The sequence below is a fragment of the Lepidochelys kempii genome, chromosome 12 (assembly GCF_965140285.1).
Source record: "Lepidochelys kempii isolate rLepKem1 chromosome 12, rLepKem1.hap1, whole genome shotgun sequence".
Taxonomy (NCBI): domain Eukaryota; kingdom Metazoa; phylum Chordata; order Testudines; family Cheloniidae; genus Lepidochelys; species Lepidochelys kempii.
In genome coordinates, this window is record NC_136391.1 from 10,475,673 (window position 1) to 10,499,150 (window position 23,478).

The following is a 23,478-nucleotide window of genomic DNA, read 5'->3' on the forward strand; positions in this document are numbered from 1 at the left end:
TGCTGAGTAGACTGGAAAAATTACTTCTTGTGTTTTGCTTACAACACTGCTATTAATAATCCCAGAATGATGTTCATTTTTTTTGCAACAGTATTACATTGTTGACTCATATTTAATTTGTGATCCACTATACTCTTTTTCTGCAGTACTCCTTCGTAGGCAGTTATTTTGTGTTTGTGCAATTGATTATTCCCTCCTAAGTGTAGTACTTTGCATTTGTCCTTATTGATTTTTCATCCTATTTATTTCAGACCATTTCTCCATGGAAAACTGAATAGGTGCATCAGAGTATACCACGTGTGAGTGTCAGGGAGTCATATCCTTTTTCACTATTTCTGTGAAAGCGAGCACTTCAAAAAAAATCTCCAAAGGCATTTTTAAGGACAGGTTTTTTAATTATAAAGGGTTTCTTTTTTTTCCATGTGTGATTACAAATGTAACACGGAGTCTATGACAATGACTAATGGTCTATAAATACCTAAGACAGTTATCATACTGTTGATGTCATGCTTCCAGAAATGTAGGCCATGGGCAGGTAGTGAAGACATTGTTAAACAGAGATCAACGTGGAAGGGTGAAGGGAAGTGGTACTCATAATAACTTGACCCCTCTCTATTCAGTCTCCCCAATCCTTGACACTTTTGCTGCCACTGTCTCCTCTCCAGGCTCCTGTGCCATTTCTCCCTCTCTGAGGGGCACGTAGGCACAGACTGGATACTAATGCTGCTTCTAGTAACACTCATTTCTGTTAGGATAGCCATGCAGCTTTGAGGAAATCATGTGATGAGCTGCTCCCTGCCTTCTATCCTTGGCATTCTTCCTCTGAAACCACAGAGCCAAAGCCACATAATGCTGGTGAAGAGAGGCTTTTCAGGCTCACAGGAAGGGGGAAGGGAGTATGTTCAGTGGTTCTGCTTCCTCTCTGCATTTAGGGCAGGGGTGGGCAAACTTTTTGGCCCGAGGGCCACATCTGGGAATAGCAATTGTATGGCAGGCTCATAAAATTGGGGTTGGGGTGTGTGAGGGGGTGAGGGCTCTGGGGTCAGGCCAGAAATGAGGAGGTCAGGGTACAGGACAGGGAACAGGGCTGGGGCATGGGGTTGGGGTGCGGGAAGGGGTGCAGGCTCTGGCTGGGGGTGTGGGCTCTGGGGTGGGACTGGGGATGAGGGTTTGGGGTACAGGAGGGTGCTGTGGGCTGGGATTGAGGGGTTTGGAGGGCGGGAGGGGGATCAGGGCTGGGGCAGGGGGTTGGGGTACAGGGAAAGGCTCAGGGGTGCAGGCTCCAGGCAGAGCTTACCTCAAGCGGCTCCTGGAAGCAGCAGCATGTCCCTTCTCCAGCTCCTATGTGGAGGCTGCCCTGTCCGCAGGCATCACCCCTGCAGCTCCCATTGGCTGCGGTTCCCAGCCAATGGGATCAGGATCAGGCCCTTACTTGCGGTTCCCAGCCAATGGGAGCTGTGGGGGTGGCACTTGGGGCGGCAGCACCATGCAGAGCGGAGCCCCCGGGCTGCCCCTATGCGTAGGAGCCGGAGAGGGTCCATGCTGCTGCTTCTGGGAGCCACATGAAGGGGTCCCTGACCCTGCTCCCTGGCTGGAGCTTCGGAGCGGGGCAAGCCCCAGATCCCACTCCCCAGTGGGAGCTCGAGGGCCAGATTAAAACGGCTGGCAGGCCAGATCCAGCCCGTGGGCCACAGTTTGCCCACCCCTGGTTTAGGGGCTGATCCAAAACCAAATGAAGATAACAGAGAAACTCCCATAAACTTCAGTAGGCTTTGGATTAGACCCTTTAGAGGGTACCATTCACAAAACTACACTTACACTATACTCTGTAAATAAAGCTGCACACTCAAAAATATGATTGTTTTCTCCTTAAAGTTCCCATCTTGCTAGTTGCTGATCACCCTCCAGTTCCATTAACTTTGGTGAGAATGGATATAGCCCAGCACCTAGCAGGATTAGGCCCTTACTACATATCCACTTCCTCTGTGCACACTCTACTGTAACCAAAAAGGGAATGATTTTCCATGTCTTTATTTAGAGATGGGCCTGAGCCACAAAATTCAGATTCAAACTTTACCAAAGCTGAGCGGGCTTTGTATTTGGATTTTGGTTCACCCCACTGTAGAGATAAGCGTGGTTTGCAAAGTTTGGATCCAGATTTAACATCCCTGTGTTTTGGGAGGTATTTGGATCCAGGGTGATGTTTCTGATACAACTCAGTTTTATTGTTTTCTCTTCGTACTGGTGGCGGTGGCCGTCACAGCGTCCGCTCAACCTCTCTAACCTTTTCTATAATCTCTTCTTGCCTATTTCAGCAATTAACTGACCAGCCCATGAAGAGAACCTAGATGACTGCAGTCACTAAGGAGTTACAGTTTGCACACACAACTAGGGGAAATTTTGGATGTGTGTAGGCAGCCAATAAAAGAGGAGATAAACAATGCAGCTGATTCATACCCAGCCAGGCTTAGACTGTGATTGCATCACTGTTCCAGGCAGATCTCCGCTCTTTGTTGCAGTCGCACTAGCTCACTCCTGTAGTCTCTATGCCCACACGTCTGGAGGTAAGTCTCAATATTCTTTGTATGTTTGTTTTCACTTCTTTTATTTGGACACTGAAACATTAAATCAACCCCCAGCCACACTTCCCTCATAAGGATGGAAACTCTTTCACCGTGAATGAAGTGTAAAGGTAGTTTTTAAAGGATCAGCTCTTACGATGCAGGATTTTCCAATGCATTTCAAGGAGGCATTTAAAGCCTCTGACAACTTTCTGCAGTCCCCTTCATTCAAACTGCCAGCCTTGACAAGCTGTGGTTAGAAACCACATTGTAGTGTGGGCGGTAAAATGAGCCCGGATTTTAAAAGAAGAAGGAGCTAAATCTCTCTACCCAGAAGAACTGAGCTGTTGGGAGGGCAGCACCAACAGCGTTTTTCCCAATCAAGGATCCTTTTGCATCCCATTTAGGGACTGACTCTGCCACTCTTACTGTCATTAAACAATACCTTAATCTGTGATTAGTCCCACTGACTCTTTCTGCAACAAGCTAGTTCCCAATGTATGTAAAGGTAGCAAAACTGGGGTTTCTGATTTTAAGGTCAGATCCCCACTTGATGTAAATCGGCAATTTACAGATGAGTTGAGAATCTTGCCCAAACCTCTAGATGTATGGGGGGAAATCCTGTTTCCAGCTGTAGTTCATTGTATAAAAACAACAAGTGGTTTAGAACAGAGATGGGTGAAAACAGATGTCATTCTGGTTTTCAAAACCTCTTTGGTCAGGGTTAGATTTTGCAAAACCAAAATACGGGGGTGATTCAGATCTGGTTCTCATTTTATTTGTGCCACCAAAGTTTCAATAATTGATTCCAGTTTTACCTAGTTTTCTTTTTAAAATAAAAATAAGCAAAACCAGGAGCGATTTGGAGCCAAAACTCATTATTAGACTCTTTCAAACCCGAACATTTAGAGATCTGAATAAACGGTTCTGGTTTTACAGATTTTTAGAGATGAAAAATGATTTTGGTTTTGCAAACCTTTTGATTGTTTATTTTTCTCCACAGAAACCAAAACTAAATTTAGGGTGGTTCCACTTTATCCAATCCCCATAATATTTGAGGAATAAATGGTTCTTTTTTTTTGCCTGTCTCTGATTTGGAAGAGCTTTGTGTAATTTTGCCCATAAAATGACTGGCCTGGCTCTGTTGGTCTCATGCCATACTGGATGTGTCCTTTACAAAGTATACTGCTTGAAGCAGATGTAGGATGTGTCCTTTACAAAATACACTGCTTGAAGCTTGAAAAAATAGATTATGTACTTAACCTCTTCATTTTGGGCATCAGAGAAATCTCATGTGTCTGAAATCTTTCCTTCCACATAGTTGTTGCCATCCAGCTCAATAATTCGTTCACAGCAGCATAGAGAGGATCAGTCACAACCCTGCCTGCCTCTGAACTGAGCTAACAAAGTCATTCTCAGAGGCCGTCATGTAGCTACTGAATGAGTGCCTTGTTCTAATAGTTCCTGCAGGAACCACAGCTAGTGCCTTCGGATTCAGTCTAGAATGCTGATGTTTAAAATAAAAAGCAAAAGGTCTAACTCATCTTGTTGCATCAAACTTACTTTAGACGGGGAAATTTTATTGATCAACCGATGGACATTTTAGTCTATTATATGAATTAGGGTAGCACTTGGAGGCATTAACTGAGTTTGGGGCTCCATTGTGCTTTAGGTCAGGGGTTCTCAACCTTTTTCTTTCTCAGCTCCCCTCCTTCCCCACAACATGCTATAAAAATTCCACGACCCGTCTGCGCCACAAAACCTGTTTTTTTCTGCATATAAAAGCCAGGGCCAGTGTTAGGGGGTAGCAAGCAGGGCAATCGCCTGGGGCCCCGCGCCACAGGGGACCCTGTGAAGTTAAGTTGCTCAGGCTTCGGCTTCAGCCCTGGGCCCTAGCAAGTCTAATGCTGGCCCTGCTTGGCGGACCCCATGAAACCTGCTTGTGGCCCCCGAGAGGACCCCAGACCCCTGGTTGAGAACCACTGCTCTAGGTGATATCAATATACAGTGTAACAGCCACACCCTGCTTGGAAGACCTTGAAATTTAATTAGGCAAAATAGACAAAGGATAAAATAAAGGTGTGTGGTTATCCCCATTTTGTAGATGCTCGGCTGAGTCACTGAGAGATTGTGATTTGCTCAAGATCACACAGGCTTTCTATGGCAGAGCTGGGAACTAGAACCAGATCTCCTGCATCCTAGTTTAATGCCTTAACCACAAGACCGCACTTTAGCTGAATCCCCAACTTAAAAAGAGAGTTCTCAATCTATACCCCTTACTCACCATTTAAATCTGCAGTTTAGAGCAGCATTAATTCCTTCATGGCAATCTGCTGAGTCTGAGGGAAGTATTCCATTTTGAGCTCTTATGACACTCTGATCTCCAACCATGCAGTATTCTCATAAACGGACTTCTGAAGACCCTTTTCTTCCCTCTCTGTTTTCCTTGTCTCAGCTCTGTCTGTTCTTGTTGCTTTCTTTCAGCACAAAGTATAGGGGAGCTTTAAGCTCATTATATTTTTAAAACATCCTCACCTGTTATTAATAACACCTGACTCAGACATTAACACTCAGGCTGTGTGGGAGGTTGCTATCTCTAGTCAATGGGTATTAAGGCACATATGCACGTGGCCCTAGGGATCTACTATATACAAATGGTGGGCCAAATTCTCTGCTGCTATAAATGGGCACAGCTCCACTGGCTTCAGTAGGGTTTTGCCAATATACCGCAGCAGTGAATTTGGCCTTTTGTTTTGCTGTTCTGTTGACATACAGTATCCTAGTAAATAATAGCACATCTGTAAAAGGCATGGCTCTGGAGGTAGATTGGAATGGATTACTGCATTATTACCGTTTCTCATGGGAATTATCTTTCTGTCCAGCATGGAACTATAAGAATTTTAATCTGTTGTTTCCCCAAATTATAACATTATCCTGGGAAATCAAGCATTGTATTATATAAATGTAAATAGTGCCCCCATAGTTCCAGGTGATTATAATGGGAACTGGCCATAATATTGATCACTTAGCACCTCATACTTACAAATGGTAAGTAAACCTCAGGATGCCCCTGTGTGGTAGGTAAAATTTTTCCCTAACTTTAAAGGACAATCTGACCCAGAGCATGGTAATACAAAACCTTCTGAATGAGGGTGAAGAGTAGTTTGGGGAACAAAGAGTGGTGTAATTTCAGTGTACCTTGGCAATGACAGCAAAAGCAAATCTAAGGAGGTCTGTTTTTCTTCAGTTCTCTCCCCCACTAAACGGCAGAAAATGGCCAGTCTGATGCCCGTAATAGCCCAGGAAGAGCTGGATCACTTTATCTTCACCAGGACAAGTTCTGGCTTCACCCTCAAAGCCTTTCATGCTCCTCAGAACATTAACATATCACTGAAGCTGCTGACCAGCCAGAATACAACAGAGAGGTAGGTATCATATTTGATTTACTATATAAACAGCTCAGGAGGACAGTAGTGCAAAGAGGGTACCAACATGGACTGTACCATTTCTGATCCCAGTTAACCTTTCCACTTCAGTGACTCCCAACTGATTAAAAGAGACAAAGTGAAAGAAATGCATTGAATTGCACTAGGTGAGAAATTTGACATATGTAATGACAATGGGGCTTGATCCTGCAGTCATGATTAATTCTGTTGTGATTGCATCAAAGGGCTCCAATCCAGGTTCAGTGCACCATTGTACTATGCACAAAACAAACACACACAAAGAGCTCACAATCTAAGTTTTAGACAAAACATGATAGGTGAATAAATGGACACATACGAGAAGAAAGGGAGAATGGACAATTGCAGTAGAGATAGGATTGAGTGCATATATTAGTCATAACCACGAACTCTGTCACAAATGGACGTCAGCCTAACACTCACATAACTCCAATTTATTTCATTGGAGTCACAGGCATATAGGGATTTTGAGGTCAGGCCCATACTATTTTTTTAATGGTGTGGGACCAAATCACTCTAGTGAATGCACTCATTAGGCTCTCAGTTTCTTGAAAGGGCATTCAAGAGCAGAACATGGCCTTTTTAGTATCTGAGAAGTCTAGATCCTTAGCTGCTTTTTCTAGGAGATATGCTTAAGCTGAAAAATTCAGATTTCAAATATCTTAAAGTAGTATATGGAGAGGTTGGCTTTTCCAAAACAAAGACAGGAATAATTTATCTAATCCAAGTGAGATTTCAAACACCCGCTAAAATTCTGTGGTGCTTGCATCCAAGGTTTCCATGTCTGGTCTTTGGTTGTGCTTGAGTCTAAATTCTTTCATTTACGGCATTCAAATTTGAATCTTGAAACCAGAACCAGTCTGTCTTTAGTGACGACCTCTATAGGGCTCAGGGCCCTGATCCAAATCCCTCTGACGTCAATGGAAAGACTTCTGTGGAGGTTGGATCAGGCCCAAAATGAATTAAGTTTGAGTGTTCTGCTTTTTTATTTTTTAAATTCAATTAAAGTGCAATAATTTACTAATCTAAAATAAGAAATATATTTATTTGGTAGTTTTTTCTAAAAGGCTTGCCCTCTTTCCCCTGTGTGCCCCCCACCTTTTGTTTAAATAAAAAAATAAAGTTAAATCAGACAACAAAAACTAATAATTTATTTTTCCTTTCTGGATTTAAAGTGTTGCTCTAGTTATAAAAGTGATTATGGAAAAATGAACCTTCTTACTCATATCTGCTCTTTAAGTGTCAAGTCTCTGTTTGGTTTTTTCCCCCCACTATTACCAGCAATGAGAACAAGATGGATTCTATCCTGCCCATCATTTGAACTGCTAATCTAGTTCCAATGGTAGAAATCCATATTGTTAGTAATGACGTTAAGAGGTAGAAATAAGCACAGTTTGTAATATAAACTTTGGAGCCACAATTTATTTATAAACACGGGCATTACCATACTGAATAGCCATTATGTTTGCAATGGAAAGGCTGTTTTCCTTCTTTAAAAAAGAACCCAGCTTGGACTGCCTGGCCTGATTTTTCTAAACAATGCATGTTCAACTGTATTTGTGAAAAGTGCTTGCACAGCTGCACATCTAACTTGAGTGTGCTGTTACTGCCATTGCCCGTGCAATATCCATTCACAAATATATTTGATCTGGAAATTAGTGACCCCAAATATGGAACCCACAGTGTAATTTTTAGTCACTTCTCCCTTTAACTGCATTTTTATATACTTCCATGAATTGTATATCACATGCACACCAGAGAGGATTCCAACAAAAAGCAAAAATACAGGAAGCAACTTTTACTATGATAGGACTGGGCTACAGCAGTTAGTCCCTGTCTTACATTTCCACCATGCATTTCATAGTACTGTGCTCCAGCAGAAGGGAAGTTACCAGCAGCCTCTTGGGCACAGGCAAGCAGTGTTGGGCTGTGTAATGGTGGGTGAGAAATTTGAACCACACCTGCTTAAAATAGTTTTTAGAGAATTTTTCTAAGAGTCTCCCTCCTCTGTTAGCAGTTGCTGGGGGGAGTGGGAACAGGAGCTGGTTTGGAAAACAGATGCTAGTTTGAGGAGTTGTCGGATAACTCCCAATCTCTTACACCAGTACCTGGGATGGATCAGGAAATGGGTATCAGTTCAGGGATCAAAGAGCCTCCTGCATGCTGCTGAGGCTGATCAGGGACCAGGAGCCATTGCATACAGTTAGGAAGCAAATACTACAGGGGTCCAGGGTGCTAGCATTACCAATAGCGTAATCAGGCCAAATCCTGATGTCTTTACTCAGTTTTTACTTAGGCATACTCCCACTGAAGTCAATGAGGCTGTCACTGAGTTCAACGGAAGTTTGCTGAAGCATGAGGAATTGAAGTTAAGATCTTAAGATTTATCAAAGAGTACCTACTGCAATAAATATATCCGACAGCCTAAAAACACACAAAGAATAGAATAGCAAATCTGTGATTTATATGGTGTGCAATGTTTGGGACTGAATTAAGTTCCCAAAGTTTGGAACAGTTGGGATCAGAAGCCAAACTATCAGCTGGACCCTCTTCCTAAATATACAGATTTGTTTTTCAGCAGGAAACACTAACTGGGTTAGTCTTTAAAATAATGACAGGGGTTGAAATCCTGGTCCCATTGAATTTTACCATTGATTTCTGTGGGCTGAAGATTTCATGCATAGAATCAGCAATTCAGAAGATATTGCAGATGGGATCATATTTTTAAAGTTAAATGCAAGTTAAGGAGGAGTGATCCTGTAGCAGAACCAGTTCATTTATCTTCCTTGAAACTGAACATTCTGATCTGATCCACAGATCAGTGCTACCATTGTACAACTGAACAAAGAAGTTATTGTCTGAAGTTCTCAAATAGTCTCAATCTTCTACCGATTAGCAAAATCTGGTTTCCTTATACTTCTTAAAATACATCCCACTGGAATTTAAGAATAAATCCCGTCTGAGTAGAAGTAGATGCAGCTCCACGAAGTCCCTAAAGTTACATCTACCACTTACAGTAGGTCTGAATTTGGCCTCATGGCTTTACCTTTACTCTCTGATGTGGTTTGATCCCATCCATACAGGCAAGATTGACTGTGACTGAAGCTGGTAGAATTTGCAGTGTAGAAGGGACATCACTGATAGCATAAGGAAAGCATATTTTTAGGGGAAAGGCAGGGAAAAAAATCAGTTCAGAGAGGTAATTTTTTCAGTTAGTTTAACTATCCCAAACATTCTTCCTGCCCTTGCATTTTAGATCCTGATAAATATATATTTGATACTAATGGAACTAGCTTCTTTCTCGTACATTTTACAGTTTTAATGTGAAAGATGTTTTGTAGTCAAGAAAACATTGTTGGTATTAAGCACCAGATAATGGTAGTGGTGGGAAAACTCTACCAAGTCATCCGTCTTTCCAATATCACACAGTATGACTGTTACTCAGCATGTCTGTCTGAAATGCTACTTCTTTATCCCTTGTTCTCTGTTTGCAGTGAGTTGAAGGTGCTACTCCAAGATGTAGCAAACACACAACGCATTCAGTCTGAACAGCTCCTGCCTTCTCTTGGGATCTACCAATCTCAGGGACTTCTGGGGGTCGTGACTGAATGGATGTGCAATGGATCCCTCCACTCACTCATCCACGAGGTAAGGAAGAGTAGGGATCTTTTAGAGGGGCTCCTTTATGGGTGTTAAAACTGTTTAGAAGCTAGGGCAATAATAAAATGAGCAAACTGTACCTCAATTATGGGTATTAATTTTGCAACAGCGTTGCTAATACTTTTCATCTGTAGATCTCAATAGATAGTGTGAATAGTGACTGCTTTATAATTCTAAAAGATATATACATATCTATATATATCGTGGAATATTACACTGAAATGAATGTTGATTTTTAGCACCACCTGTACCCAGAATTGCCTTTTCCCCTACTCATGCGGATTTTGTCAGATGTGGCTGATGGATTATATCATCTCCATAGACTAGACCCTCCTCTCCTCCACTACAGCCTGAAACCCTCCAATGTTCTTTTGGATACACAATACAGAGCTAAGGTGGGGACGTTTTAAACTTAGCTTTTTGTCTTCATTATTTTCTTGACATGAAACCAGAACAATTTCTCCAAAGGTATGCTTGATTATAGGATTATTTATCAGGCATCTATCCTAATATAAAATACCAGATCAATATTTGACACCAATAATGCCATATTGTTGCTACAATTCACCATTCACTCTTCCCTACAGATAACAGATTATGGTCTAGCCTCCTGGAGGAAGCAGCAAAGATCAGTCCTGCAGAACTGCAATAGAAGCTGCTGGGATTTGATATACCTCTCTCCTGAAATAATTGAAGGAGGTGTGCCCTCACAAGAAGGAGATATTTACAGGTTAGTACAGGTTTTTAAAGGAAAGTTATAGCTAAAGGAGACCTACTTCTTGAGAGCAATTCACATAGTATTGAATTTAATGTTTCTTTCATGAAAATATTGTAAAATTGTACGACAGTGAAACCTACAGGTCACAGTGTTCCATTCAAATAACAGCTGTTATACATATCATATCTGCATAACATTCCAGACTAGGAATATTGCATCATTTAGTTAAACTTGAAATTCCTAATGTTTGAAGGAAATTATTTCAATACAATTTGTTATATTAAAAATTAAGATTTATGGCCATACCTCTAGGTTAAGCAATTGCCAAACTTCAGCTTCAAAATATTAATTTACAGTAAAAAAGTAGAAAACTGTTGCGGATGACATGCTATGAAGTATATTCTCATCTTGACTTTTTGTTTTGCATATATATCCAAGTGTTTTTACACCAATATTGATGTTGATTTAAGTACATTTAAACATTACAGTGACATATCCTAGAAGTTACAAATAGGAAAAAAAGATCTAGGGCCTGATGCAAATTTCACTGATGTAAAGAAAGATTCATTGGGCTTTGGATCAAGCTTTAGTGGGTCAACTAGTTCATTCCCTTGTCAGTATGCTCAACACTACCAAACACTTTATAAGTACTGGGGGAAAAAATGAAAAAGAAGAAATGAAAGGTTCTGAAACCCACAAATGGAAATTAGGTGAGGTATTATTGGAAAATAAGCTACAGAATTTAAGAGCAAGGCTTTCCCCTGAAACAGAATTCTAACTGGTCTTTGTATAAGGACAGCCCAGTTGGAAACTGAAATATAAAAGTTTGCAAAAATGGAAATCCTGCCAATAAGGAAGGACTTAGTGCAGGGATGGGCAAACCTTTTGGCCCAAGGGCTACATCTGGGTGGGGAAATTGTATGCAGGGCCATGAATGTATGGCTGGGGCTGGGGATTGGGGTGCAGGAGGGAGTGCAGGGTGTGGGAGGGGTCGCGGGGTGCAGGAGAGGGCTCAGGGCAGGGGTTTGGGGTACAGGAGGGGTGTGGGATGCTGCAGGGAGCTCGAGGCTCAGGGCAGGGGGTTGGGGTGTAGGAGGGAGTGTGGAGTGTGGGGGGACTCTGGGCCGGGGTTTGGGGTGCAGGAGGGGTGCAGCATGGGGCTCAGGGCAGGAGGTTGGGGTGCAGGAGAGGGTGCAGAGTGCGGGAGGGGGCTCAGGGCAGGGGGCTGGAGTGCAGGAGGGTTGCGGCAAGGGGCTCAAAGCAGGGATTTTGGGTGCAGGAGGGGTTTGGGCTCTGGCCCGATGCTGCTTACCTCGAGCGGCTCTGGGGTGGCAGCGGCACGCAGTGGGGCTAAGGCAGGTGCGGGATTGCCAGCCCTGTGGCACAGCTGGGCTAAGGCAGGCTTCCGTGCCTGATCTGGCCCCGCGCTGCTTCTGGAAGTGGCCAGCATGTCCAGCAGTGGCTCCTGGGGGTGGGGTGGGGCAGGCGGCTCCATGCGCTGCCCTTGCCTGTGGGTACCACCCCCGAAGCTCCCATTGGCCTCAGTTCCCCGTTCCAGGTCAATGGGAGCTGCAGGGGGCAGTGCCTGCGGGCGAGGGCAGCGTACAGAGCCCTCTGCTCCCCCACCTCCCTCCAGGGGCCGCAGGGACATGGTGCCAGCCGCTTTCGGGAGCAGCGCGGGGCCAGGGCAGGCAGGAAGCCTGCCTTAGCCCAGCTGTGCCACAGGACTGGCAATCCTGCAGGCTCGACTGAGAGCCCTGATGGGCTGGATCCAGCCCGCGGGCCATAGTTTGCCCTCCCCTGACTTAGCGTAACATGGAAAATACCCTTCCCTTGAACTAATGAACTCAATTTTTCAGTAAGTAATCATAACACCAACACAGATTCCAAATTAACAAGCACAATTTCATTATTGTTTGCCTCTAGCTTTGGAATGCTATGTTGGGAAAGCGTAAGCAGGCAGAAACCTTTTGAAGGTACGTATTTCTCTCTTTCTTGATGATTAATTATATTTTTCTGAATTTATCCTCCTCTAAGCAACACTGATACCAACAGACCTGTCTTTTCAGACCTCGCTTTATCTCAAATCCCTATTACGGTGCTTGGAAGGATTAATTTTTGATCAGTAAGTGTCAGTAAATATTGATTTCAACGTACACATACAAACGAACAAAAATATTTCCAATGATAGTTGAAATCTACAGATAGGCAAAGTAAGACAAATGCTGCTTGATAACTTATTAGAGTATGATTTAAAGATATTTACTTTGTATATTTTGACATGTGATGTTGGCAATTTGTGTTTGAATGGTTTTAAAACTTTAACTTTTTGAACCTCAACATCTACCATCAATTGTCTGACACTCCCATAATTTTGTGCAACTGTAAAAATTCAATAAAATTGGGAAAAATTTAAAAATAAACAGTATTATCTGTCAAAATTATAAAAAATCAAATTCTGCCAACTGTGTATCCCAATAATGCACAGTTCCATAGCTCTGCATCTCCTGTAGAGAGTCCTAGCCCCAAATGAAGATTCTTTTTGTAAAAGAAACAGATACCTTCTCAGGGGTAGCTTTAATGGCATAATTTTTACTATGTACTACCTAAGCCTGTTCACTGTAGCACTCTATTAAATTGTTATTTTGACCTTTCTGCTTAACTTTAATGCATAGCAACAGCTCTTTGGCTTGTGACAGCCAGCATACTAACATCACAATCCAGCATACTGACATTAGGCAGCATCTTAGGGTATGTCTACACTGGAGCTGGAGAGTATAATTTCCAGTTTGAGTGACACACCCATGCTAGCTCTGATCCAACTAAGAAGATAAAAATTAAAATGTAGCCATGGCAGCATGACTGGTGGGAAGGGCTACCTGATCAGGTACAATCCCAGTCAATCAGAGCTAGTGCAGGCATGCCTACTCAAGATGGAAACTGCATCAGTGTAGACATGCCCTTAGTGGCAAGTAACTTGTCCAGTGAGTAGAACTGAGCTTTTATACATGTTTAAAAATCAGTGAGAGTTTCAGGTCTCCAATAGGAACTTTTAGTTCCTGCTAGACTTAAATTACTATAAAATATGCTACTTTCTGCATATTTTATACCAGAAAATGAAAATAAGGAATTTTACAGAGTTGTAGATCTTTAAAGCACTGTATAATAGACTGAAAATTACCCCCATTTTACCAACAAGGAAACTGAGGCAGTGGTAAATGATTTGTTTAACATGACAGCCAGAGCTGAGAACTAGACTTTGGAGTGCTGATTCCTGTTCCATTCTCATTCCTTTAAAGAATGGCTCCTTTTAACTTACAGTAAACATACTTTAAAGAGGGATCGGTTTCTTCTATTCTCTCAAGTTCTATGACAGTGACAGTGCTGTATCGTGTTCCTGAATATGATCCTTCTTACTCCTTCTCTTACAGCTGATTGCTCTAACAATGAGATTTCAGTTTGAGCAGTCATATGTGAAGAAGTATGTGCCTCTGTACTTGATTATCAAACTACATTACAGTTAGTACTCTCCTCTATCTGGAAAATGGCAAGGGCTCCAGGTCTATCTACCTATGGGACTTTCTTTTTCACTACATGGTCCAAGAAAAGGAAACTACCTGCTTGCCTACGGTGCACTAAACACTACAGAACCCAAGAATCAGGGGTTTTGAAAGCAGCAAGATGTGGAACTTTTCCTGGCAATTGTTTAATGACTATTTCTATTAAATATTACTCTAAAACAAGTCACATTACATTTGTATAGCACCTTTCACCCAAAAGGACCCTAAAGTTCTTTACAATTTAACACACACATTTATTTATGAGAATCACTTCACTCACCATCTCTCGAGTGGAACATATAACTATTCAACACACACTAACACTGCACAACCCTTTTGGACAAAAAATGAAGGATAGTTTCAAATTTAAAATTTAAAAATTTAAAATTTAAAAATTTCAAAGTTTAAAATTGCAGAGGGAATGAAGGCAGGCAGGATGCAGTTACCCCAGCGAGAATCTGGCCATTACATCAAGGCTAGCAAACATCCTCATTCTTACAAAGAGTGCCATGACCACAAGTGATCAGGCTCATGATTTTACATCTCTTCAAACTTCCCTAGTGCTTTCTCAAGACATGCAGGGCTCCTGCAAAATTCATCAACAAATACCCCATATACACCTCATTTTCCATATGTAATGCTCCTCAAGTTCAGCTTCTCATTTTCTAGTATGAATGAAGATGAGAATTACATACTTGTATATTTCAACCATTGGCTGGCTCTCAAGTACAGAATACGCAGGCATATGCCATAGGGAGAGGTGAGGGGGGCAGCATGCTGTAATTCTGCAATCACATTCGTGAGTTGTGTGTGTGTACATGATCTCAGAATAAGCCAGTGTCTTGGCTTTGCTGATTGCAAGTCACCTAGCAGATTACTCTGTTTTTTATGTATGTAACAGCTTTCATTTCGACAGACTTTACAGGCTCAGATTAAAAATATTATGCACAATATACTCATGCAAGGCAGTGCTTTCATATTTTTTCACCGCCATTTTGTAGCTGCCCAGAGGAATTAGATTCTTTTGTGCATGAAGAGAATAATTTTTTAAAATTTGCATGCAGAATTGCATACAGAACTGTGTGGTTAGGCTTCTCACACAGTAACTATAACTGCAAATAGGGTATTTGTGCATGCAGGTTACCAGTTATGCATGCATACCCAGTTGTGACTTATTGCTTAAACAACCCTTCTAACCAGAAATAAATGGACTGCTGCCAGTAGGTATAAATGAGTATTGTCACAGTTGGTCAGCTTTACTTAAGAATGTGTTGTTGGGTTTTTATTTTTTGTTTTTAAAGAGTAGTCTTAGTTTTAAAATACAGAAAATAACCTGTACTAAACAACATCTTAAAATAGTTCTGAGGGTTTTTTAAATAACATTTTTTCATTCTCTGGCAGGCAAAAAAAACCTGCTGGAAGTTGTGACGGGAGTCTGTAACGGCCTGCGGCCTGGGACTGAAGCAGAGTATAAACAGAACAGTTTGCCCCAGAGAAACAGGCTGTTACAGCTCATCATCCTGTGTTGGCACCAAGACCCAGATTACAGGCCCCAAACTGCAGGTAACATTCAGTATTTGCTCTCCCCTTGTTGCTACAACAAACAGTTTGAGTGTCCTAATTAATGCAGTGTTGTTGTAGACCTGAAGCTCTGTGTGAACTCAATAGCTTGTCTCTCTCACCAACGGAAGTTGGTCCAATAAAAGATATTACATCATCCACCTTGTCTCTTTAATGTCCTAGATCATTCTACAGTAATGATGGCACAACAGAATGTTGTAACCCCAGCACGGGATGAAACGGTTGGGGCACTGTCACCAGAATACTGTTGTGTTTTGGTTTGGGGTTTTTTTAATACAGATGCCGTGCCCTCCTGTATGTGGTTTAGTCATTTCAAGTGGTGGTTTAGTCATTTCAAGATTTTTAGTTTAAATATAGTGTAGTAAGTTTAGCATAGATAAAGGCTAGAAATTACTGGAGATTGCCAGCTAAATTCAGTATTTGAAGAATGGCTGATTTACCTTTAACAGTCCCATCTCAAATTAATCACCATTCCCACTGGAGCAAATCCCACTGTTGGTTAAGACAGAGTAGCTATATTATACCAGCTGAGGATCTAATCCTCTGTTTCTAAAAAGACAGCCCTGAAACACGAATGACAAACTATGGCCAAGATTTTTCAGACCTGTACACAGAAGTGTCCAACTAGCCATCTGCACATGCTTTTACTGTGATTGCTTTGTGCAATCATGAATAAATTAGGTACAAATATGCAGGTTTTTCTGTGCACATTTCTGAAAATCTGATCCTAATTTGTTTATATTAGATCAAAAAATAAAAATATATAAGGCAAAGTTACTTAGAGGTGATTTTAAAGTTTTTAATATGATTGCAACAGAATAATAAAATCAGTGGAAGCACATTGGTGCATAGATATTTGCTTATTTGGATACGCATACATCCTGTATTTAAAATGCATTTTTCTTTCCAAAGAATGTGCGGAACTCTTAAAGAGAATTTTGAGCACTTTTAGCAAGGAGAAGATTTCAAGCGCAATCTACAGTTTGATTGATGCAAAGGTTAGTGCAAAATTCAGATTTGGTCCCATACAATTGCATTGCCTGCTTTCTGTGATTATCATCGTTGAAATCAAACAGGAATTTGTCTCTTTGTTATTGCTTCAAAGGGCTAAAAGTTAAAATTTGAAGATCAGTCCCTAAAAGCAGATAGAGCTAAAATACGTCAATCCAAGATTTAAACTCAGCTTCAAAAGTCTAATCCAGGATTCACAAGTGAGACTCTCCATACTGTATTACTGATAAGTATGCGAGTCACAGACAGTTGGGCCCCCTCACACTGTTCTTTCAGCAATAGCAAATAGAAGGATGGTTCTAGGTTAACCAGATGTGTTAGTGAACTAGCCTTTCATCTCTGAAGTCCCCAAGTCAGTTTCTGTCTGAGGTTACATGCAGCTTCATCCTAGTGTCCATTCCCATGATCAATCAGGCCACCACACAGCTGAGAGTGAATATTAGTCTCAGTTTCATCAGGTCCAGGTCTGGGACCGCAGAGCAATATCTGATGTCAGGATTGAGATCAGTTGTCAGTACAGCCTGAAGGGAAGGTAGCACAGGATACTGATGCAGCTGGGATTTCTCATGGTACTAAACTCACAGTCTGTGAAGTGAAAATGCGAAAAGTCTCCTGGTTTTACCTCATTTGTGCTGACTTGATGAGAATAGTTTTACATCCCAGATTTTGGGAGATTTTTTTTATACCTCTTCTGAACTCAAAAGTTGTAGAGGCTGCAATTTGAGAAATGGGATGTGTGATTTGCGGAAGACCAGATGTAGAAGTACCCCAGAAAAGGAGAAGCAGCTCCCAGGCATTGGTCTTTTTGGTGGCATGACATTTATGACGTGATTTTGTAATGCACCAAAAAAGCCCTACTTTCCCCAACGCTCACAGCTATGAGTACGAAATAAATATCTGTAGAGAAAGGCAAAACAACCCAATATTGTTTCAGTAGGTAATAGAACTGTACTCTGGGTGATTTTACTCCTAGCTGCAGATCATGTGGTGTATGTGCCTGATATTTTGGCAGTACCAGCATGAATGTTCAATGTATGATTTTTTTAGTCTCATTTGGACTGAACGTTGTGTATATTTTACTAAGTAAGTGTATTTTTTTGTTTGTTTCAGGAGAGAGCAGTAAATGCCAGCAAAGGCTCAGTTCCACACATGCTTCAGACACATGTGCACAATCTAGAGGTAAGTAAACTGTGTTTTCTTACATATGTACTTGAGGAGGAAAATTTTCCAAGGGTATCTAAGTCCCATTATCAACAGTGACTTAGGCACTTAGACTCCCTAAGGGAGGCTGCCTAGTAAGGCAGGTCTTTTCTATCAAGAAGATAGAAGTAATTTCTTATCCATTTTCATCCCTGTCAGATCCTCTGTGCACAGAAAAACAGCAACCAGCTTATCGACAAGAGAGTCCCTCTAACAGCACAGAGATTGTCAACTGTTCTTGACAGCCCTGCAGGAAGAGAGAAGGCTAATCAGATGGCACTTGCAGATATCACAGCGCTAAACACAACACAAAAAAGAGGTATGCAGGACTGAGACCATCTTAAAATATTTTTACCTCTAAGTACTATAAAAATATTAAACAATTATTTGTCGGCTCAGTGTCCATAAAAACATGCCAAATGTCTCCCTCTTCAGAGTGCAACTGTGATATAACTCTTGATATAACCAGAGCAACAGAGTCCACTGCAGTAGAAGAGTCTGCCTTGAGAACAGCAGTGGTGCAAGATTTTTGCAACTGTTCCTCCATTGGGAGAACTCACAGCTAGCCAGTGTATTCCCATACCTGAGTGGACATTCACTGGGTTCAGTGGGGTAAACCAGGCAGCCATAGAATTTGCTGATTTACTGTATACTCTGAACACCCTCCACCAGTAAGACACTGGTGGTGCTCTGACCATAACTTAAAGCTGCCCTTCCCTGGCATTTCAAGAACTGGCTGCTCTTCCTCAGAGAGCAAATCCATCCTGGGTCTAGTGGACCCTGCTGGAACAAAGAGGTGCAATTTCTTTTGCCTTTGTCACCATGAGTGAGTCTAGCCCTCTACAATGGTACTTATATGGCCCTCAATCACCACAGTGCTTTTCTCTACTTTCTAATACCTGCTGTCAAATGTCTCCACATTAGAAAGTAATTGCTTTGGAAGAGTCCCGTCTCTTCAGAAGTCCATGAATGATTCATGTTAGCCATTCCTACCTAACCATATCCTTCTGTTTTTCCACTGTGGGCTTGTCTTGGCAAATGTTCGACAAAGTATTTAAATCCACGTGTATTTCATGTATATAAGCAGACTGGAGGTGTTGACTTAAACATTTCTTCTTTGTTCTTTGATGGTTTTGTTTACAAGATCTGAGCCACAGAAAATCTATTATCTATCTTTGGTGACATCTGAATACATGGGACTTATGATACATGTTTCTTAATACTTAGTACTGAAATAAATTAGTGGCTGTTTCTTTTGGGTAGAACAGGATTTTCCTCAACTTCATCCACAAATTTACATAAGTCCACAACTATAATCAACAAGTTAAAAGGACACTCACAACTTAGATGTAGCCCAAAGTTTACATTTTTAAAAACCGTTTATAAAATCTACAACCCACAGAAGAGTTTCTAGAATTAAAACTCAGTTGAAACATTTGAGCTAGACATTCGATTGCAATGTTATTAATTTATTTGTATCAAGGACCAGGGCTCCATTGTGCTAGATGCTGTACAAACATATTACAAAAAAAGATTGTAGCTCTTTGGGACAGGAAAAAAGTATGAGACCCAAACACTACAGCACCAACAAGCTGACTAAACAAAAGTGATTGACAATATTCAAGATGAGATAAAAAAATTTCCACTTTTAATTCAGTAACCCATGCAAATTCTTTTTGCAATATATGATTTAAGTTTAGTGTCCCTTATACATTTCTAATTTTACAAATACAAATTTATTATTTGGCCATTAAACAACAGTCCCATTATGTGTAGTGTAACAGAGGTGGTATGCTGCATGAAAAGATGATGCTCCACTCCTGGGAATTCATCATTCATACTCTTGCATAAAACAATTTTCTTAAAGTTTGAGAGATGGAGTATGTACATAACAAATGTCAAAAATTCATAAGAGGGAGGATCTAGCAGCGAGTGTTCACAGGATGTAATATTTACTACAAGTTAGTCCTCTAAACTCTGTTTTAATTAGAGATCCAGAACTATCCATTGATGAATCCCTACTATGTTCAGCTGTAGTCCAGTTTAAAAGTCTTATCTCACCCATCTTTATTTGTTCACAGCTCAGCCAGGCAGTAGAGAATCACCTCTGCAGCATTCCTTTCCCACCCCTTGTACCTCTGATCCACATGCAGGCAGAGAAGATGGTGGTCAGTGTCAAAGGGACCCAAAGGTGTGGCAGCAGCAGCCACTACAGTTATTGCTGTCACCTGAGCACAGCCCCCATCATAGCCAATTTCAAAGCACACAGTGTGAACAAACATTAACAGGTGAGATTCCAAAGAAAAGGCTGATCCTTTCTTAAAGTCGAGTTTGGTCCAAAAACCAGAAGCTAATATCAATGTGGTATAGTAATATTCTACTTTGCCACACTTTACCCAATGTCTCAGATAAAAACTGTACTTTGGCCATACTCTTGTGTATTTACTGGTAATTAGTGTAACTCCTCTGAAGCTGGTACTTGCCATTGTAAGAAACAGGATACTGGACTTGATGGACCATGAGTCTGCTCCGTTTGGCAATTCCTGTGTTACTAAAAGCTCAGACTTTGGCCTTCAAAGCGAACTGTTGTTCAGAATAGGCACATTGTTCAGAAGTCGACTTTCACCGGAAAGGGGTCTAAAGAAAAACCTCACAAAATATAGCAAGTTTTGTGGTGAAACAGGCCCACAGAGTTTATAACAAATGGGGGAAAAAACCATTGTATGGAGTTTAACCTTTTATTGTGACAATTTCTCACACCTCCAGCAAGGTAGTTCTTGGGGATGCAAAAGATTAGTTGGAAAAAGACTTCCCCTCCACCTTGTTTTTATACTTTCTTTGGGCTAGACCCAAAAAAGGCCTCAATCTTCCTACTGAGCAGCTGTGAATAAGGCTGACTTTTGGTCTGCGAAAGCTGTCTCTTTTTTCCATAATGAAAAAGTTTGTAAAAAACAAGTTTTTCACTTTGACAAAATGAACCATGGTGATCTCCAACAAGCTGGACATTCTTCTGATCTGTTGGATGCTGGGGACATGGTTTCTGGGCAAACCAACAAAAGACCTCCTGTAAACTAAGACAATTCAACTCATGGCCCAATTGGTAACAGACTAGGAAGACTGAGGCATGGTCTCCTAAGTACAGGTGACCTTTTCTTATTTCCTTTCCCTTACTGGAAGGGCAGCCTAATGCAGAGTTTCTGCATAGATCTGGTTTTGGTGTATGCATCTGCTAAGATGCTCCCATCTCCCACTGAAGCAATGAAAGTACGGAACAGTACAATCCTTCAGATCTGCCTGTGGTGCCGTCTGCGCTTCCATCCTCTGCTGAGCAGACTAATACTCTCTAGACATAGCTAAACTACTTTACATAACAGTTATACAGATGATAGATTACCAGGATCAGACCTGGGAATCCCCTCCCCTTAAGTCATCTTGCTCACTAAATATTATTTTCTGTGCTAGTTTTGAACAAAGACTGCAAGCAAATGAACTCTTTACCAGCTCCTGTTGCTCCACTGAATTTACATTTCTATTAGTCACTTCATTCTTGACATTAATGCTGCCACTAGCTAACAGTTTAATAAAAAAAGTCTGACAGTTTGGCATATCTAATTTTGTTCCTTTTATTCAAGGTCCTTGCTGCAAAGGCAACTGCTGCCAGATCCTAGCCTGTGGGCGACAGACTATCTTGAGCTGCATGACAGAAGGGCGCCTCAACCACATCCTTGATGTCCTTCGCTCCCAGCGAGTGTTGTCTAAAATGGACTATGAAATGATCACCTCTTTCCCCACCCTGACCAGCCGTGCTCGTGCTTTGTTGGACACTTGCCTCTGCCTTGGAGAGGGGGCAGCTCAGATCGTAGTGACTGTGCTCTCAACTAGCAAATGTAGCCCTCTGGCACGAGGCAGCCACATCACAGACAGCCCTGCTAAATTAAATAGACGACTGCAGTGACTTAAGTTATTTTTCATGGCATATTTCATGGATCGGTGCACTGGTAACGTGGAATGACATTAATTCATGTTCATTTCTCATTACCCACTGACTAAAAAGTCTGTTCCTTTTCCTACTGCTCAGTGACTTTAGTCCTCTAAGAGTTCGAGACACCCATTGCCTGCAGAAATAACAGGGCCTGGTAATATATATTCCAACTTGGACCTCTGAGATGGTAGGATTATGGGAGTATGCCAGAGTCTAGTTCAAGTCACATGTCACTTATTATTTCCTGGTTTCTTAATGGAGGTAAATTGATTGTGACTTATTGGTGGACGGCTGAGAGGAAGGCTGGTGGTAAGCTCTTCCAAGTCTGAAAGCACTTAACGATGGGCTGTTGCCTGGGAAGGAAGAAAGAAGCTGCTTTTGCCAACAGCCAAGAACAGCCAAGCAAGCTGTTGCAGTGAGAGTGAAAATCATTAAGGAATAAGTTTTCAGGATCTCTTCAAACGAGCCTCTTACATTTAACATCTTGCAAACTGAACAATTTTTTAAAAATTTTTCTTGCACGAATGCTCATTTGTCCTTGTAAACTGGCACACTTACATTTTAGCAGGTGCAAATTCAGAGACTCTTTTGCAATAAAATGGCCCTAAACAGGTTAAAGTTACCTGGATACAGCATGTTAATGTTGTTCCGTTTATGAATGTTACAGGTATACAATGTGAAGTTAAGCTGTAAGATAAGAGGTGCCAAACTGACCACTTTGGAAGGACAGTTCCATTGAACTGTGAGCAAAGATACTAACATCAAAGATTATCTTTGTTAAAATGAAAATGAAGTGCACAAGGTGTCTCCATTCAAAAGCACAGTGGGATGCCTGCAATATTCACAACACTGGATAAGCCCAAGAACATTATCATTACAAGATATATAGATATTTCAGATGCCAAGCTACATTGTTTTGTTTTACTGCATTGCAATTGTTCTTTTCTTTTCCAAGATGTTCAAGTAATCCTATGGTTTGATGTGTTGGAATTTTAAAGGCAGGAGTAGAGTGTTTTAAGGTATATTTATACAAGGGATTATTTATTCCACATGATATAATTTGAAACCAATGCTTTAGAAGTTTTAAAATAAATGTTTTAGAAAATTCAGTCAAACTGTCTTAAGGTTGTTTTGTGACTATAAAAATGGCTAAAATTTAAAGCAGTGTCAAAGTATGTTAGAAATGTCATTTTTTACTTTATTGAGGGGGCCAACTTTCTAGCTCTTAGAAGTTTAATGTTTCATGCTACATTTTAAATGAGAGACTTCTGTTTCTCCAACAGACCACAGAACAGCTTTTGGTACAACATAGGGCTGTTGTCACTGGTCAAAAAAGGAAAGAGTCCCTCCACTGTATTCCTTCTTTCTGTGAAAGGAAGCACAACTGTCAAGACTCAAATATCAGGAATCCATTCAACTGTTGTACTGGAGTTTTTAAACTTCTATATAACATTGATGGGGCAGTAGACAACCCTAGTTTAAGATATATTTTGAAATGAGTGCCTGATTTTAATGCATATCTTAGTCTTTGTCCACCCATATCCTCTATCAGTTTCTGAAAGATTTCAGATTTGCACAAAACTTTCACTTCTATTTACTTCCATGCAGTTACAGAGAACCTCAGCAACCCATACTAACACTGTATTTTCTGCATATTAAGTGAAATCCATTATATAAATATCTATTAATATAATAGATTTACTTCCTAAGTGGTCTTTTAAATGTTTAGCATCCTCAGAAA

General features: G+C 41.1%; 1 protein-coding gene across 1 annotated transcript; it reads left to right on the forward strand.

The window, feature by feature from the left end:
• The first annotated feature begins 2,440 nt into the window (after nucleotides 1-2,440).
• On the forward strand, nucleotides 2,441-22,767 carry LOC140896189 (receptor-interacting serine/threonine-protein kinase 2). The gene is made up of 12 exons (XM_073307544.2): nucleotides 2,441-2,564; nucleotides 5,809-5,986; nucleotides 9,520-9,673; nucleotides 9,925-10,080; nucleotides 10,273-10,415; nucleotides 12,330-12,379; nucleotides 15,365-15,526; nucleotides 16,457-16,542; nucleotides 17,666-17,734; nucleotides 17,915-18,074; nucleotides 19,837-20,043; nucleotides 21,388-22,767. The coding sequence occupies exons 1-12, from the start codon at nucleotides 2,441-2,443 to the stop codon at nucleotides 21,708-21,710; spliced, it is 1,812 nt and encodes a 603-aa protein (XP_073163645.2). The 3' UTR covers nucleotides 21,711-22,767.
• The last annotated feature ends 711 nt before the right edge of the window (nucleotides 22,768-23,478 follow it).

What these genes read in the sequence shown, in the direction of transcription:
- LOC140896189 (XM_073307544.2), top strand. Translation starts at nt 2,441, where the DNA reads ATGCAGCTGATTCATACCCAGCCAGGCTTAGACTGTGATTGCATCACT. An exon ending in TCCACTCACTCATCCACGAG is followed by an intron (nt 9,674 to 9,924) that starts GTAAGGAAGAGT and finishes GTTGATTTTTAG; the next exon opens with CACCACCTGTACCCAGAATT. An exon ending in AAACACAACACAAAAAAGAG is followed by an intron (nt 18,075 to 19,836) that starts GTATGCAGGACT and finishes ATTTGTTCACAG; the next exon opens with CTCAGCCAGGCAGTAGAGAA.